Below are 14,771 nucleotides of genomic sequence, written 5' to 3'. Positions count from 1 at the left end.
CTAGACACAGACTGAAGAAAAGCTGTGTGTGCAGAACCTACGCAAATGGCTTCTACAGTATTTGGACCTTGGAGGGACACAGAGTTGGAAATTGGATGAAGAGAGTAATTTTTAAGCAAAACTGCTCTCTGGCCTTTTGGATTTCATGGTTCAGAGAACTGGCTCGAGGCTGAGTCAGCCTGCCATTCTTCCGAGGTCATGCTCTGCTTACTTGGGGCGGGGGAGGCAATATGTAGCCTGCACAATTAAACTGTAAGCCGCCAAGAGAGCACTTCAGCACTATGGAATGGTATATAGACACAGGGGGTCTGTGGATGCCAAGAAATGTGGAACTATTGAACACAATACTGTATATAACATGGTCTCTATCTCCCTCAAGTGACCAATTCTGGTAAATACATCATGGAAATACAGATACAGTAAATGTGTATTTTTGGCTGGGTGGGTGTTATTAAATAATTAAATAATTTCCAAAGAGCAGATAAGTAAATCTGCAGTTGCTGGTCCTATAATGTGTGTGTGAGGGGGTTCTACTGTAACAATAATAGTAGTAGATTTAGATTAGGCATCCTTCAGTCTCAAGCGGCTGGAGTAACATGCTCTGAATGGAGGTCTTGGAACAGCGTCTGGTGTGGCTGAGAAGGCCAATTCGAGAGTGACAATCCCTTCCACACTGGAGACAAATCCAATCTGTCCCCTGTCCAGCTCCCTGGTTTTGCTTTCTTTGTGACTTCCTCTTTGCCTCAGCCTGCTGGACAAGGGTCTCTTCAAATTGGGAGAGGCCGTGATGCACTGCCTGCCTCCAGGCTGAACGCTCAGATGTCAGGATTTCCCATCTGTTGAGATCCATTCCTAAGGCCTTCAGATCTCACTGGCAGATCTCCTTGGATCGCAGCTGTGGTCTCCCTCTGGAGCGATTTCCTCGCACTCATTCTCCATCCAGGAGATCCTTTGGATCTTTTGGCTGGATATAAAAGAGAATATTCGCCCTGGTAGATGCAAGTTGGTGTTAGAATAAGGGACCCCTTGGATCCCCCCGTCTTCAGCACAACAACTAAGGTGGGGGCAAGGGCGGGAGGAAACAATGCCATCTGTGCCGAGGGTACGACATTTGAGGGGTCACTTGTTCCTTGGGTCACTGTGGGTCGGAGGTGACTTGGCTGCACGTGGTTGCTCCAGGAAGATGAACCTTCAAAAGGCTGCAGAGTTCTTTGGCTATTGGGTTGTGCTGGGAGTCTTCGGAGGTTGGCCTGGCGGCGTTCCATCTCTTGGCTGCAGGGCAGCTCCGAAGGGCCGGGCACAGCCCCTGCCCCCCGCCCCTTCCAAAAACCATATTCCTGGGTTTCCTGTTTCCCTCTGCTCTCCTTTCAGCTCCTCGGCTGGACACACACACACACCCCCGGGCAGAGGGGAGGGAGAAGGGTGATCAAAACCTCTGATGGTCCTTCCCTCCAGTCCGAACAGAGGATAGCACCCTGGAAGGAAGTGCAGGCTTCCCCCCCCCCCACCCGCAGAGCACCCATGGTCCTCTGAGTGGTCAGGAGGAATGGAGGGAGAACGATGGCACAAGAACGGGAAACAAATTGCAAACACGGTCTAGTTTCATCATCTGTGACGTGGCAATGAAGTCAGCAAGAGCAACCTGACATTGGATCAGACGTGATGCAAGGAGGGAAGCCAGCACTGGTGGGCGGGGGGAGGGGAGGGGGGGGAACAGCTCTGTTTGTCAGGATACAAATGGGCCCATGATCAGAGCAGTCGCCCACTAGAGGGGGTCCAGAAACACTGAGGACTATGACCTTGGCCCTCTGCTACTCTGCCGGCAAATGCGCCCGCCCAGTGCTGTAGCGCTTCACTTGAGCAAAAACAGGGCGAGGTTGTTTTCAACGGAAGCGACAGGATCATGACCGGATTCCTGACGCCAACCCTGACTGAATGAAGTCAATCAGTTACCTAGAAAGCCTTGCACCCAGTGACATACGCAGAGCGGTAACCGGTAATAGAGAAAGTCTCAGAGCATCTTAAATCAAATGCACATCCATTCTTGGGCTGCGATTTCACCCCTCCCAGATCAAAATTGAGGGCAAAGTTGATTTTTTCCCCCCACTCACAACATCTGTGAATCTTGAAGGGACACCAGAGAAAGCTTGGACGACACAGGGAGAAGAAAGGACCGTCGTCCACTTGTCTCTTAATAATATGAAGGGGAACCCAGGGAAGTCTTGCCCCCCCCCCGAGGGCCACGCGGAGACCGGGGGGGGCCTTGGAAGCCACTTCACAGGCCACGGCATGGAGCTGGCAGAACCGAAGCGAAGCTAAGAAAAGGATTTGTTGCTTTCTCACGTCCGAGAGGTGGCAGAGGGTTCAATGGCTCCCCCCCACACACACCCATCAGACCTCCAGAAAGAGGCCCCTCTTTCTTCACTGCAAGAAGCATTGAGCCATCAGCTCAGCGTTTTCTCCGAAGCAGCCTCCCTTCTCACAAAAACTCTTCTCTTCACACACACACACACAGAGAGAAAGGCACTTTACAGCACCCTTCGCTTGAGCATGGACTGGGAGGGTGGGGATTGGAAGGTTGCCCCCCCCTCCAGTTCTAAACTCATGGTGGTCTTCAGAGGTTCTTGAAATCATGGCCTGCACAGCTAGCGGTGGAGGCTTCTGGGAGTTGTAGTCCCAGAACATCTGGAGACCCACAGCTGGGAGCCGTGGGTCTACCGCCTCTCCCTAAACGGATGCACCCTCCCGGCCATGGTGTAGTGCAGTGGTTCTTAACCTTTGTTACTCAGATGCTTTTGAACTGCAACTCCCAGAAACCCCAGCCAGCACAGTTGGTGGTGAAGGCTTCTGGGAGTTGCAGTCCAAAACTCCTGAGTAACCCAAGGTTAAGAATCAGTGGTGTAGTGGAATCAGGTCTCACAGGGTTGATGCTTTGGGACTTTCTGACTAAAGGGACTACACCCCGTCGGCCACCCCCTTCAGGCCCACCCATCTGCTCTCTGCTTAGCTGCCATCCTCTCAGGAGTAGGGAGGGAAACAGATCTTCCCTGGAAAGAATGCATTGTTGCAAGCTCTCTCTGTTGCAAAGCGTTAAGTGCAATGCTTTGATCTCAGATGAGCAATTAAGAGCCCTTCAGATTGCCAAAGACCTGCTCTCCAGTTGCTGACATGCAGCCTGTAGGCCTGAATGGGGTGTGTGTGTGTGTTAGGTCTGTCGTGATGAGTACCTAAGCTTCCAAACTGGTACACCCTTTGCTCCAGATGTTCTGGACTACAATCCCCGTGATTCCCCGGGCAACATTGCCACGGTCTGGTCTGACACAGGAGGACGGGGCCTGACAGGGGAAGGAAGAGCATCTCTTTACCAGGAAGAGAGAAAGTGAGCAAGATCAAGCCCAGTCTCGTCCACCCGCCCTGTCCCTCGGAGTGTCTGCAGAGGAGCTCCAGATTTACCCGATTTACCCTTTGCACATGCTCAGAGGCTTTCCGGGTGGTTTTGGCTGGGCTCGGATTAAACCTCCCTGCTCCCGTCTCAAGACGGTGTTTCCCGACCTGTTGACTCTTCATGTTTTCCACCACAAATCCACTTTGGCCCCCAGCACAAAAGGACAGAACGTCTCCTCTCCTGGCCCTCCTCCAGCCCTGACGCTCTGCGGTCACCACGGGGGTCACGGTCACTGTTCCGTACCCTGCGCCTGTTCCGTACCCTGCGCCTGTGTTTGCCAAGGCAGCAGACCAAGGATCAGGCCCAGGGTGGAGAGGGAGGGGCCAGGATCGTCCTCTTGGGAGGATGCTCTCAGCCTGTCCCATTAATGGTTTGCTCAAGTGCCCGGGTGCAAAGGAGTTTGGCCCCTGGCAGGTTAACCGGTGACTTATTGCCCCCCATTTCAGCTCTAGTTTGCGCTGGTTCTCCTTGCATAAGATCCGGAGCTTATAAAGACTTGGGGGGGGGGGGGAGAGAGAGTTTCATTCCTGGCAAAGCTGGCTCATCTCCCTCGTTTGCTGTCCTGGGGCCGTGAGGATGAAGGTGGTGAACCTGGTGAGTGACTCCCTTCTGCCCGAGGCCAGCTCCTCTGGAGGGAGAAGATGGGTGGGGGGCAAATTTGGGAAGGAGGCGATGATGGTCCAGGGCCCCCAGGAGGCAAGAGTCACACCCAGAGAGAAGAGGAGGCAAAGAGCCGTACCTGGCCCGGAGGGATTTGAGCAGATCAAATCAGCCTAGTCCCGGCAGATCTGAGGATGATGCCCCCCCCCTTTGTGGAAAACAGAGCTAGACCAAGCAAAACTGCCGTCTTAATCTAGGAGCATTTTTCCAACCTTGCCTAACCCTCCAACCCCCTGGAAGGGGGGGAAGGGTAGAATAAACGGGGTGAACATTTATCTCAATTTCAGAGTTTGGGGGTCCTTTTTAGAATCCTTCTTCTGTGGATCCTTGCATGTCTTTTCAAAGTGGAAGAGGGCTCAAGACTGACAGACAGAACACCATGGATTTTGCACCTGCTTCTTGAACGGTGGGAATAAAGAACATGGCCGTATTCTAGTTAAAAATGACCCTGCCAATCATAAGTACAGTTACTACCCTGTTTCCCCAAAAATAAGACCTAACCTGAAAATGGACAGCGGGGTTTCACTGAACTAGGGTTTACTTTGGGAGTAGGGCTTCTGTGATGAGCATCCTGAAAAATCCTACTAGGGCTTATTTTCAGGTTAGGGCTTATTTCCGGGGAAACAAGTTAGATTGCTCCAGAAACAACCAGCGAAATAGTGTGTTTCTATTGCAATGCATGGCTTTTTATTTTACTTCATGAAGGAAGTGCCCGGCTAGTGGTAGACTTCACCAGGTTGTTCCTCCAGGATCCGTCTCTCATGGATCCACTTTTCCACAGGAATTCGATCCTTCTGAGATTTACCGGCCAGGCATCGAGGTGGAGAATGGAAAGGCAAAGGAAGAGTACAGGAATTTCAAGGTGAGTGGAGAGGAAAGAGGCTGCCCTTCCGCCGAGGAGAAGGGCCCCGGTTTCCAAATGGCTCTGGGGGGGGGGTCACCTGTCATGGGGTGGGTGGCCTCTGCCTTCCGATTTCCCTCTGGGTTGAGGTTCATCTCCCTCCTTCATGCCAGTCACGGGGACCGCCCTGCTTTCTGCAGAATCACCTTGGTGCTCGCCTCCTTCACACAACGGCGTGAGAGAGAACACCCTCTCGGCCCAGGGCCAAGTTCGTCATGGCGCTCGTTGGCCCCTCTCTTCCAGATCTGGTCCCGTACAGAGGCAGCCAACGTTCCCCCCGCGCACGCCAACGCTGGCTCTGGAGAGTTAAAGCGCCATCATTACATCTGGCGGGTTCAGAGAGGAAGAGGGACGTGTGGGCTCTGACCAGCATCGTCTTTTTTTCAGGAGGGGCCGCTGATGGAGCGAGTCTACAACACCTACCTCCTGATGCACACCCACCAGACCACGGAGTTTGTGCGGAAGAAGGTGAGTCTCCCAGAACAGGCACTCTGATGCCTCTTGGCTAAGATTCTCTTTGTTTGCTTGTTTGTTTAAAATGTTTTTGTTTTGTTTTTCCCCTGCCTTTCTCCTTAAAAAGGATCTAAGGTGGACTCCCTTATTTAAAGACAATGCTCAAAGCTAAAACAGTGAGCTTACAAATACTTGGGGGGGGGGGAGAACTAAAAATTAGCTTAACTGATTCCCTGGCATGGAGGAAAGCCTCAGCACAGCCCCCTCTTCGTGGCCAGCCTCCATCCTTTCTCTCTGGCTTTGCCTTATTCCATACGTTTTCATTCTTGCGGAACAATACGTCAAGATGTTAAAATTTTGAATAGATGGAGTGTCAAAAGAATTAAAGAGGGTATATATATAAAGGAGTCTTGAAAATGTTTGTTGTGCTTTAAAAACAAAGCCTGACGTTTCCTAAAAGTCATGGCGAAACGATCCTCTCCAGCCAAATCTGAAAGCAAGGTCACAAGGCAACAACATCACCCTGCCTGAAAATTGAGACTCGAAATGAACAAACAGCCTTGGCCCCTCAGCCAGTTGGCCCACCAGCCATTGAGGCCCATCATATTCTGCGGATCTGGTGATTTGCTCTACCTTATCGTACGAGGCCCTCGTATTATCTAAAATAATAATGCTTGTCCTCATGGCAGCAGTTTGATTGACAGGGATGGTATTTACAGGAGCTGTAAAGCAATAGCAATTTCTATTATAAATTTTTCCATTCATTGTGAATCAAGCCTCTATAAATTACAGGCCTGGCAAAAGTTGATGGTTTACAGATTGAAGGGAAATGTAAACAACTGGGAGACATATAAATAAAGGGAGGCTGGACACACACACACAAGACACAACACAACACGCCATGCCATACATGCTGGATATAAAAAATATTGATCCCACGGAGCATCACTCATATCCTCCTCCATCCCCCTTCTCTCTAGAACGAGGAGTATGGGGGGTGCAATCGCCACCAGATGACCATCATGGAGGCCCTGGACCTTCTGGACAACGTAGTGGACGAGTCGGACCCAGACGTTGATGTCCCCAACTCCTATCACGCGTACCAGACGGCTGAGGGCATCCGGAAGGCTCATCCTGACAAAGGTGAGTCTCTGGTCACCCCCCTCCCTCCCGAAGGAAATGTGCAAGTCAGTTCAGATCTGGGACATGAACGGAACCCGGGTGGAGCCCAAGTCACTTTGTCCCAAATTCAGATGCATCCTGAAACACCGACTTGGTCTCCGAAATGAATCAGGGGACTCATCTGGATCCCTATTCCTTATAGCCTAAACTCAAAGTCCCTACATGGGTGGGGTGAAAACTGAGCTTCTCCAGTGCTGGATCCTTACATTTGGAGTCCTAAAAATCCCACACCTCTTCTCTTTTCGCTTCAGATTGGTTCCACCTGGTTGGACTGATTCACGACATTGGGAAAATCTTGGCACTGGCTGGCGAGCCACAGGTGAGGACATGGGTGGGAAGTTCTGACCTCTCCAGGGATGCTCCTGTACCAGGTGGCACCCTCCATTCCAACGCCACGAGACCGAAGATATGGGATTGAGATGGAGCCCACCCTGTCCCCTTGCTGACTAGCTTAGCCAAGCTCTAAATGTCAATGAATAAAAATAAACACAATATTAAATAGCACCTAGTCCTGCCTGCAACCTAGTGGATTACAGCCAGTTAATTTGAAACCTAGGAAGTGCCTTAATCCAGAGTCAGAACCCTGAGCCCTTCTAGACCTGTATTGTCGTCTCTGATCGATGGCCTGTGGTTGTCTTAAGCTTCCTAGTCATACCTGGAGGTCCGTGAGACCCACTCATTAAAACGCTCATCAGGCCTGGCCCTGTCTAGCAGCCAAATTCAGGCAGGACTAGGGTGTTCCAGCTGGTACAAGATTACAGTAGGACCCCGTATCTGCAGGATCAGTATCCGTGGTTTCACTTATCCACAGTGTAAAATTATTTAAAAGAAAACAACTAGAAATACGTATTTTCATGATACATTTTCTAGGACTGGTCACTAGAGGGAGTCAGAGACTGTGCTATTTATTCTTGTGGTTAAAGAATCCCTGGCATAGTCTCAAGCATCATCTAGTGGCCAGTTCTGGTAATACATAGTGAAAACATATATTTTTGGATTTCTTTTATTTTCTTTTACTATGCTATGCAAAGCGTTAGGTATTATCCGTGGTTTTCAGCATCCACTGTGAGGGCTTGGAACCGATTCCCCATGGATGTAGGGACCCTTCCTGTACCGCTGAGCAGAGAGCAACCGACAAGAGTGCTTATTGACCTAGGGTTGTGTGTCTTCCCCTCTCCCTACAGTGGGCTGTGGTTGGAGACACTTTTCCAGTGAGCTGCAAGGTCCAGCCGTCAGTTGTCTTTTGGGACTCCACTTTCCACAACAATCCTGACGTGAAGAACCCCTTGTACAAGTAAGCTCTGCCTTGCACCCTGGTTCTGTTCTTGCTGCTGTTGCTGCTTTGGTTGTCACGGGACCGGCAGGAAGAAGGGTTCAGTCCTAGGCGGGATGTTTCTTTTTCAAACACAGAAGAAATCAACAAGAGAGCAGAGCCAAGAGGTTGGAGAAGTTCACGCTATGGACTTCAACTCCCAGAATTCCCGTTTGTATCCCAACCCAGTTCTCAAAGAGGGACGGAGTAAGATCCAGAGAGGGACTGCTTCCTTAGTCTGTCTTTCAAGCAGCTCTCCCTCCGAGATCTTGGTTCTTCCCAAGATGGACTCCAGTGGCAGATGTTCCTGATGTTGCAGCCCTATCCTACACACTTCCAGGCCTTCTGAGCTCATCATCCTCTCCTTCTAGGCCCCATGGCCTTCTTCACAGCAGCAAACACAATCCAAGCTGCCCCATTTCTCTTGCTTCTGGCTAAAGCCACCTCAATCCAAGTCAGGAAAAAGAATCTGAGCTCAGGTCTTGAGCAGGGACATTGAAACACCTTCTCTTTTGCCTCCTCGCAGCACCAAGTATGGGATCTACCGACCCAACTGTGGCTTGGAGCACATCCTGATGTCATGGGGCCATGACGGTAAGCTTCCCCAAAATTGCACCCAGGGCCAGAGTGGAAAAATCTCTTGGGAAACACCAATGAGTTTTCCCCTCACCTAGACTGCGCTCTGACAGATCTAGAATGACATTCCTTGTAAATCCATATTGGAAATGTTTACCCAAAGCTGGATCAAGTGGCCGACCAGCAAAGACGGTTTAAGGCAAATGAATTACATTAGGAACCCCCCCCTCCAATATCCACAGGGCATTGGTTCCAAGCCCCCGTCCAGATGCTGAAAATCACTGATAATAGTGAAAACTGTACATAGCATGGTAAAATAAAAAAAATAAATAAATAACCTTCATGTTCTCCCTATGTATTACCAGAACCGGTCACTAGGGGGAGCCAGACACAATGCAAGGTACTTTTCAACAACAAGAATACATAACATGGTCTCTTGCTCCACCCTTAGAGGTCCTTTATCGAGAGTCAGAGTTGGCTTGTGGATGCCAAGAGAGGGCATTAGAAATCAGAAATATTACAGGCTGTGATGTTGGCTCAGAGTTTTCTATTGTCCTGTTCAAAATCCAGTTGCTTCATTGTAGGTGTCCCCTTCTTTCTGCTAAGCCAAGAAAGCCCACAGAAATGTGCAAACCTGGGAAAAAGTTAATTCTGGGGTGACAGCCCCCAGAAAGGTCCGGCCGAAAGGCTAGCTGCTGTGCTGATCACCCAAGGGAGCAAAGCTCACAGGTTCTGCACTTGGGGGGGGGGGTTCGGTTCCAAAATGGCTTTTGAGGTGTCCTGGGATTTCTGGACGTCACCCCAGGGATCAGGAGCCTGTGACTCATGTGTTTCTGTTTTTTCCCCACTCTACTTTCCAGAATACATGTACAAAGTGATGAGGCACAATAAATTTGCTCTCCCTGAAGAGGTGAGTGAACCCCACAGTTTGGGGAGAAGCCCAGAATTTTGGCTGCTCCAAGCTGCCCTCCTTCCAGTCCCTGGTTAAAAACAAAACGAGAGGGTAGGGTTCTTTCTCCCCTCACCCAGCCTGGAGAACCCTCTTTTTCCTGGGGAGGGGGACAGTCTCCCATCCTCCTCTTCCGAAGTTCTTGCGCTGCTCAGCTCCCAAAATTTGGTGCGGTCGTGTGTGTTCGCACAGGAACACTGGAAGGCGTCCTGCATTTTCTGACTGCATTTACTTCCTTGGAATGGGCTGGATCCAGCTAAACAGGGTCATCAGGAGGTCCAATACACCATTGGGGCCCATCTTTGGATCCAAATGGCACAAAGCTGTCCAGTACAGGTGGGCACGAACCGAACGACAAACCAACGAATCCGGCTGGTTTGTGGTTTGGTTCGCAATCCAGTTCAGGGCTCCTGTTTTGCTGAAACAAAACGAAGCACCACACTTCTTCTCCTGGTTCGGTTTTCCATGATGGCTTGTGGTTCGTGACTGACCGCGAACTGTCATGAACCGCCCCTTTTCAGGTTCGTGACCATCTCTATTCTCAAGTAGCCCCGTTTGGTCTGAAACCAGCCCTCTGTCAGCTTCGTGGCTGAGAGAAGAGCACGAGCCAGCAATGAGTTCCCCCTTGACACACTTTCATGCTGAAAAGTCTGGGGGTGGGGAGTGGGAAGGTATGGGTTGTGTCCCCCACCCAATGCCGCCTTTTGAATCTGAGGTGGTGATGGAGCCAGAGAGGGTCTGTTAGACTGACTAGAGACACCAGAAGGAAACAGCCGGGCTGAGCTCAAATATTTTGGCTCCTGACACCAAGCAGCCAAAGGCATCCCTCCCCGTCAAGAGTTGGGGTATATCCTGCTCAAGTGCTGACCCCGCTCTTTCGGCACCTGAGGAAGAAACCTCTCCCGCCCCACCTCACCCCACAGGACCCCCTCCTTCCCTCTCCCTGGCAGAGGAAATACAATGGCACATATGTGGTTGCACACTGGAAGGAAAATGGCACAACCCACAGCATTTTAGGGTACCCGGTGTGGTGAACTGGACAGAGTGACAGACTAGGACTCTGGAGAGCAGGGTTCGATTCCGTGGCTCTGCCCTGGAAACTCACTCGGGGAGTAGAACCGGTTAAAAAAAAAGCACTCCTTCAATATCTCACTTACCTTGAAAGTCCCCTCAGAGCGGCTGTCAGTCCTCTGTGGTGACCAAGCCCTTCCTTGATCTTCTGATCGTCTGCCAAGCCACCCAACGGGCCCACGACCCAGAATCCCAGCAGGAACCTGTTTTTCGTGGCCATTTGGCACTGAACGTTACAACAGTTTCCTTCTGTTGGTATAACTGCTCAGCAGGATTTTGGCCAGGAAACAGATTAAGCACCCTAACCCCTGTCCTTTCTCAACCCACAGTTATCTTAACGGATCCTCAAAATTTGGGGAGGGTATGGTGTGGAAAGGTGGGCGGGAGGCGGGACACACACCAGATTGTGCCGTTTTCAGCTTGGCCTTTTAAAAAAATATTTATAAATGTCATGCTTCCAATTTTTATTTGTTGGATTTCTATCCCACTCATCTAGACCAAGGGTCTACTCATTTAAGATGCTAGGTTTTGTATGTGGGTTCCCCCCCCCTTTAATTTTATCATGGTTGCTTTTCTTCTTTCATCCTCCTCTTAGAACGACAGGGCTGGAAAGGACCCCTCTGGATCATCCAGTCCAGCCTCTGTCATGGAGGCACCAAGTGGGGGAATTGAACTCCCAACGTCTGATCTAAACCACTGAGCTATCGGGGGGGGGGGGGGTAAGGACGACTGTAAAGCTTGGGTGGTGTGAACAGTTCTTAAAACTCCAGAGAGGGAGCCTGGTGCCAAACCCCTTTGGGGCATACCTGCTCCCTTTCATGCCTGTGGCCACTGCTTCACTCTGCCCGACTCTAGAGTCGGTCCTGGGAAGTGCCTCAGGATGCAGGAGACCTCCAGGAGAGGACAGAGCCGTGGGGAGGATCCCGGGAAAGGACAGCCAGGAGAGAGGGAGGCAGGCACAGGAGAAAAGGAAAGCCCCCCTCCATGGCTGGCCACCCCACTCCCCCCGGCTTCTTTCCTTGCAGGCTTACTATGTGATTCGGTTCCACTCCTTTTATCCGTGGCACACCGGTGGGGACTACATGCACCTCTGCTCGGAGGAAGACCTCAAGATGCTTCCGTGGGTGAAAGAGTTCAAGTAAGCAGTGCCCTTCCCGACCCTCCTTGGGGGGGAAAGATGGACAGGGAGAGAACGATGGGTTTTTTTGGGGGGGGTGCCAAGCGGTGGCAAGGGGCCGTTGCAATTCACAATGATGGGACACTCTGGAAGTGACGCATGAACGGCTAGCTGGTGCAAAGATGGCGTTGCCAAGGGGCATTTTTAAATTTCCCGGGCGAAGAATTTTATGTTTCTAGTGTTCCCTTTCAAAAATCAGTAATCACTATGGCCGCTGGCTTGCATTTTATTTCTTGCATACTGTTATCCGTTCTCCCCCCCCCCCGTCTTGACTTGTGGGTTCATGCGACACAGGCACCTCCTCCCATGCTAAGCTTCCTCATATTTGACACACTCGAGGAAGCCAAGACGATGACAGGAATTTCTCAGGCCCGGGTGAAAGCTGTCCGTACAGTTACAGTGGTGCCTTGCTAGACAGTTACCCTGCTAGACATTGGCTTTTTGCAATCGCTATAGCAATTCGCAAAACAGTGATTCCTAGGGGGAATTTCGCTGGACAATGTTTGGTCCTTGCTTTGCAAAGCGATTTTCGCTAGACGACAAGTTTTACAGCTCCCTCCGTGCTCGCAAAATGGGTGTTTTTGGGACCTAAGCTTCGCAAGACAGCGATTTAAACAGCTGATCGGCGGTTCGCTAAGCGGCTTTCCTATGGCCGATCTTCGCTAGACAACGACGATTCTTCCCCATTGGAACGCATTAAACAGGTTTCAATGCATTCCAATGGGGAAATACTTTCCGCTAGACAATGATTTCGCTAAACAGCGATTTCAGTGGAACGGATTATCATTGTCTAGTGAGGGATCACTGTATTCGGTTTCCCAAGAAGGAAAGCCAGAGGGGAACACCTCAGCCACTGGGAATGCATTCCTGGTGCAGCCTTTCTTTAGAAGGGATGTTTGTCTCCAGTAATGCCCCTGCCCCTCCACCCAAATCTGGCCCTGAGCCAGTTCAGCCACTTAGCTTCCCGGGCCCATCCCAAATCCTGAATTCCATTCAAGCCAAGCCCCACTACAAAAGCAGCCCTCCGCAGTTCAGATCCCTGTCACCTCACTTTCCCAGCCCTGTCTCCATCCGAAGGACCGCTGGGATTTATTGCCTGGTCCGGCCCCTGGGGTTCCCCTGCTGAATGGCCCCCCTGTAAACCACGTCAGGCGAGTCAGGAGCGCACGTCCAACAAAGCCTGCCCGGACACTCTGCAGGGGGCGAAACAGGTCCTAGTGTCGGGAAACTCTGCAAAAGAGGCTCCCAATCAATTTCTGGCCCATCAGCTCCTCCGTTGGAGACCGAAACTTAGCAGGTGGATTCCGAGGGATCACACCAGATCCTGATTTCCCTTCTCCCTCCCTCGCAGCAAGTTTGACCTTTACACCAAGGGTGAAGACCTACCCGACCCGAAGGAGCTGAAGCCCTATTACCAGAGCCTGGTAGACAAATACTGCCCAGGCCAGCTGTGCTGGTGAGGTCTGGACTGGCCCCACTTCAGATGCACCGGGCCAGTCTCTGCAACGGATCCTTCCAGCCTGGAGGGGAACGGAGAACCCACCGTCCACCGGCTCAGTGATCCGGCTGAAGGAAAGCCGGTGCCGAGCCTGGCCCCTAGAGGAAGGATCCGTCTCCCCTTTTAATCTTCTGCCTGCCGTTTTACATCGCTAAAGCTGCTTCAGTGTTCCCACGGTTGAGGGATGGACAAAGGACACGCACAAGCTGCATTAATGACATTTTGGAGAGAAAAGAAGCTGCCAGCAGATGTTGCTTCTTACACGCCTGTTATCCTTCGGCTGTGCATACCTGAGCTTATCACACAAAGACGCTGGACAGGGAGTGGAACACACACTGCATCAACCCCTCAAAGCATCAGTATAAAAACCAAGAATGGATAAAGATGGCATGTTCCACCCGAAGGTTCTTTGGACGTCTTACACTGGCTGTGAGCCATGCTGTGGCCGGTTCCCATCTCTTGTGTTGTAAGACCCAATAAATGTCTCTCCTTGTAAGTAAGCCTGGAGCTTGTCCTTCGTTTCCCTGGGAATCGCCTCAAATCCTGCGCCAGTGGCTGGGAGGGTAGACGGAGAGAGAAACCAGGTTCCCTCTGAGGCCATTTCAGCATGGCTCCAGAAGTTGCATGAAATGTTTCCAAAAATGGGAAGAGACCATTATCTTGAAACAAACACCACCACCTTAAGACTGATAAAGAGCTACTCATGTTCATAAGAGTGGTTAGCTTTTTCGGTCCGCACAGCCATCAAAGAAAGGTCACAAACAGCCACGAGGTCTTAGGTCACAGAGCTGACTCATAGCTACTGAGGCTATGACAGCTAGAACCTCTTCCTGCACCCAAGATAATGCTCTCATGTGCCGCCTGTTGAGCAGAGAAGGGGTGCCTTTCAACCCCCTGTCGTGGCACACAGCTCCCATCCTCAACAACTCCCCTTTCTGGTCTTCCGGTTGGGGCCCTTGGTTGACTCCTGTGGTCACAAAGGACCAGCTGGTCTGCAGAGAAGTCTCCAGTCTAATCCCACCTACAGAATTCTTCTTACTGGTGACAGTCAGACCCACCACCTTTGCCCCTAGGAGCCTCGTGGCACAGGGGTCAAATTGCTGTACTGCAGCCAAGACTCTGGTCATAAACCAGGTTCAATCCCAGGGAGCCGACTCAAGGTTCACTCGGCCTTCCATCCTTCCAAAGTCAGCAAACTGAGTTCCCAGCTCGCTGGATTGGGGGGGTGGGGGGCGATGTGTAGCCTGCATAATTGACTTGTAAACTGCCCAGGGAGTGCTGGAATCAGTATGGACCTGTCTATAAGCAGCACATTTTTAAATGCTAGACATTTTCTGTTGCAAATGTAGGACAAAGCTCGCCTTCCACAGCAGATGTTATCTGGAATTCCACCTGTGGCCTACTGATTTCTGCAAGCCAGAGGCCAGCATGCCAAAAAATAAAAAAAACAAAACACACCACCCCCAGGGTGCATGCTAAAATGCTACCGTTCCGCAGTCCCTTGCTAGCCCTCTTGCATACCTCAAACCTGGCCGTGTGTTTTTCCC

The 14,771-nt window shown here is 51.1% G+C and overlaps 1 protein-coding gene across 2 annotated transcripts; it reads left to right on the top strand.

Moving 5' to 3' along the window:
* The first annotated feature begins 3,878 nt into the window (after positions 1-3,878).
* Positions 3,879-13,724, top strand: MIOX (myo-inositol oxygenase). 2 transcript variants are annotated; one of them, XM_020777947.3, is made up of 10 exons: positions 3,879-4,039; positions 4,887-4,967; positions 5,394-5,474; positions 6,440-6,602; positions 6,893-6,960; positions 7,826-7,935; positions 8,480-8,547; positions 9,390-9,439; positions 11,575-11,687; positions 13,078-13,724. In XM_020777947.3, exons 1-10 carry the CDS (start codon positions 4,022-4,024, stop codon positions 13,184-13,186), a joined length of 861 nt encoding a protein of 286 aa, XP_020633606.3. In that variant the 5' UTR covers positions 3,879-4,021; the 3' UTR covers positions 13,187-13,724. The 2 variants fall into 2 exon arrangements, with proteins under 2 accessions (XP_020633606.3, XP_072858494.2); XM_073002393.2 differs by having other exon boundaries at positions 11,575-11,691.
* Positions 13,725-14,771: the final 1,047 nt, after the last annotated feature.

The sequence above is a fragment of the Pogona vitticeps genome, chromosome 5 (genome assembly GCF_051106095.1).
Source record: "Pogona vitticeps strain Pit_001003342236 chromosome 5, PviZW2.1, whole genome shotgun sequence".
Classification (NCBI taxonomy): domain Eukaryota; kingdom Metazoa; phylum Chordata; class Lepidosauria; order Squamata; family Agamidae; genus Pogona; species Pogona vitticeps.
This window is presented reverse-complemented; position numbering and strand designations above follow the sequence as displayed.

What these genes read in the sequence shown, in the direction of transcription:
- MIOX (XM_020777947.3), top strand. An exon ending in AAGAGTACAGGAATTTCAAG is followed by an intron (nt 4,968 to 5,393) that starts GTGAGTGGAGAG and finishes TCTTTTTTTCAG; the next exon opens with GAGGGGCCGCTGATGGAGCG. An exon ending in GATGTCATGGGGCCATGACG is followed by an intron (nt 8,548 to 9,389) that starts GTAAGCTTCCCC and finishes TCTACTTTCCAG; the next exon opens with AATACATGTACAAAGTGATG.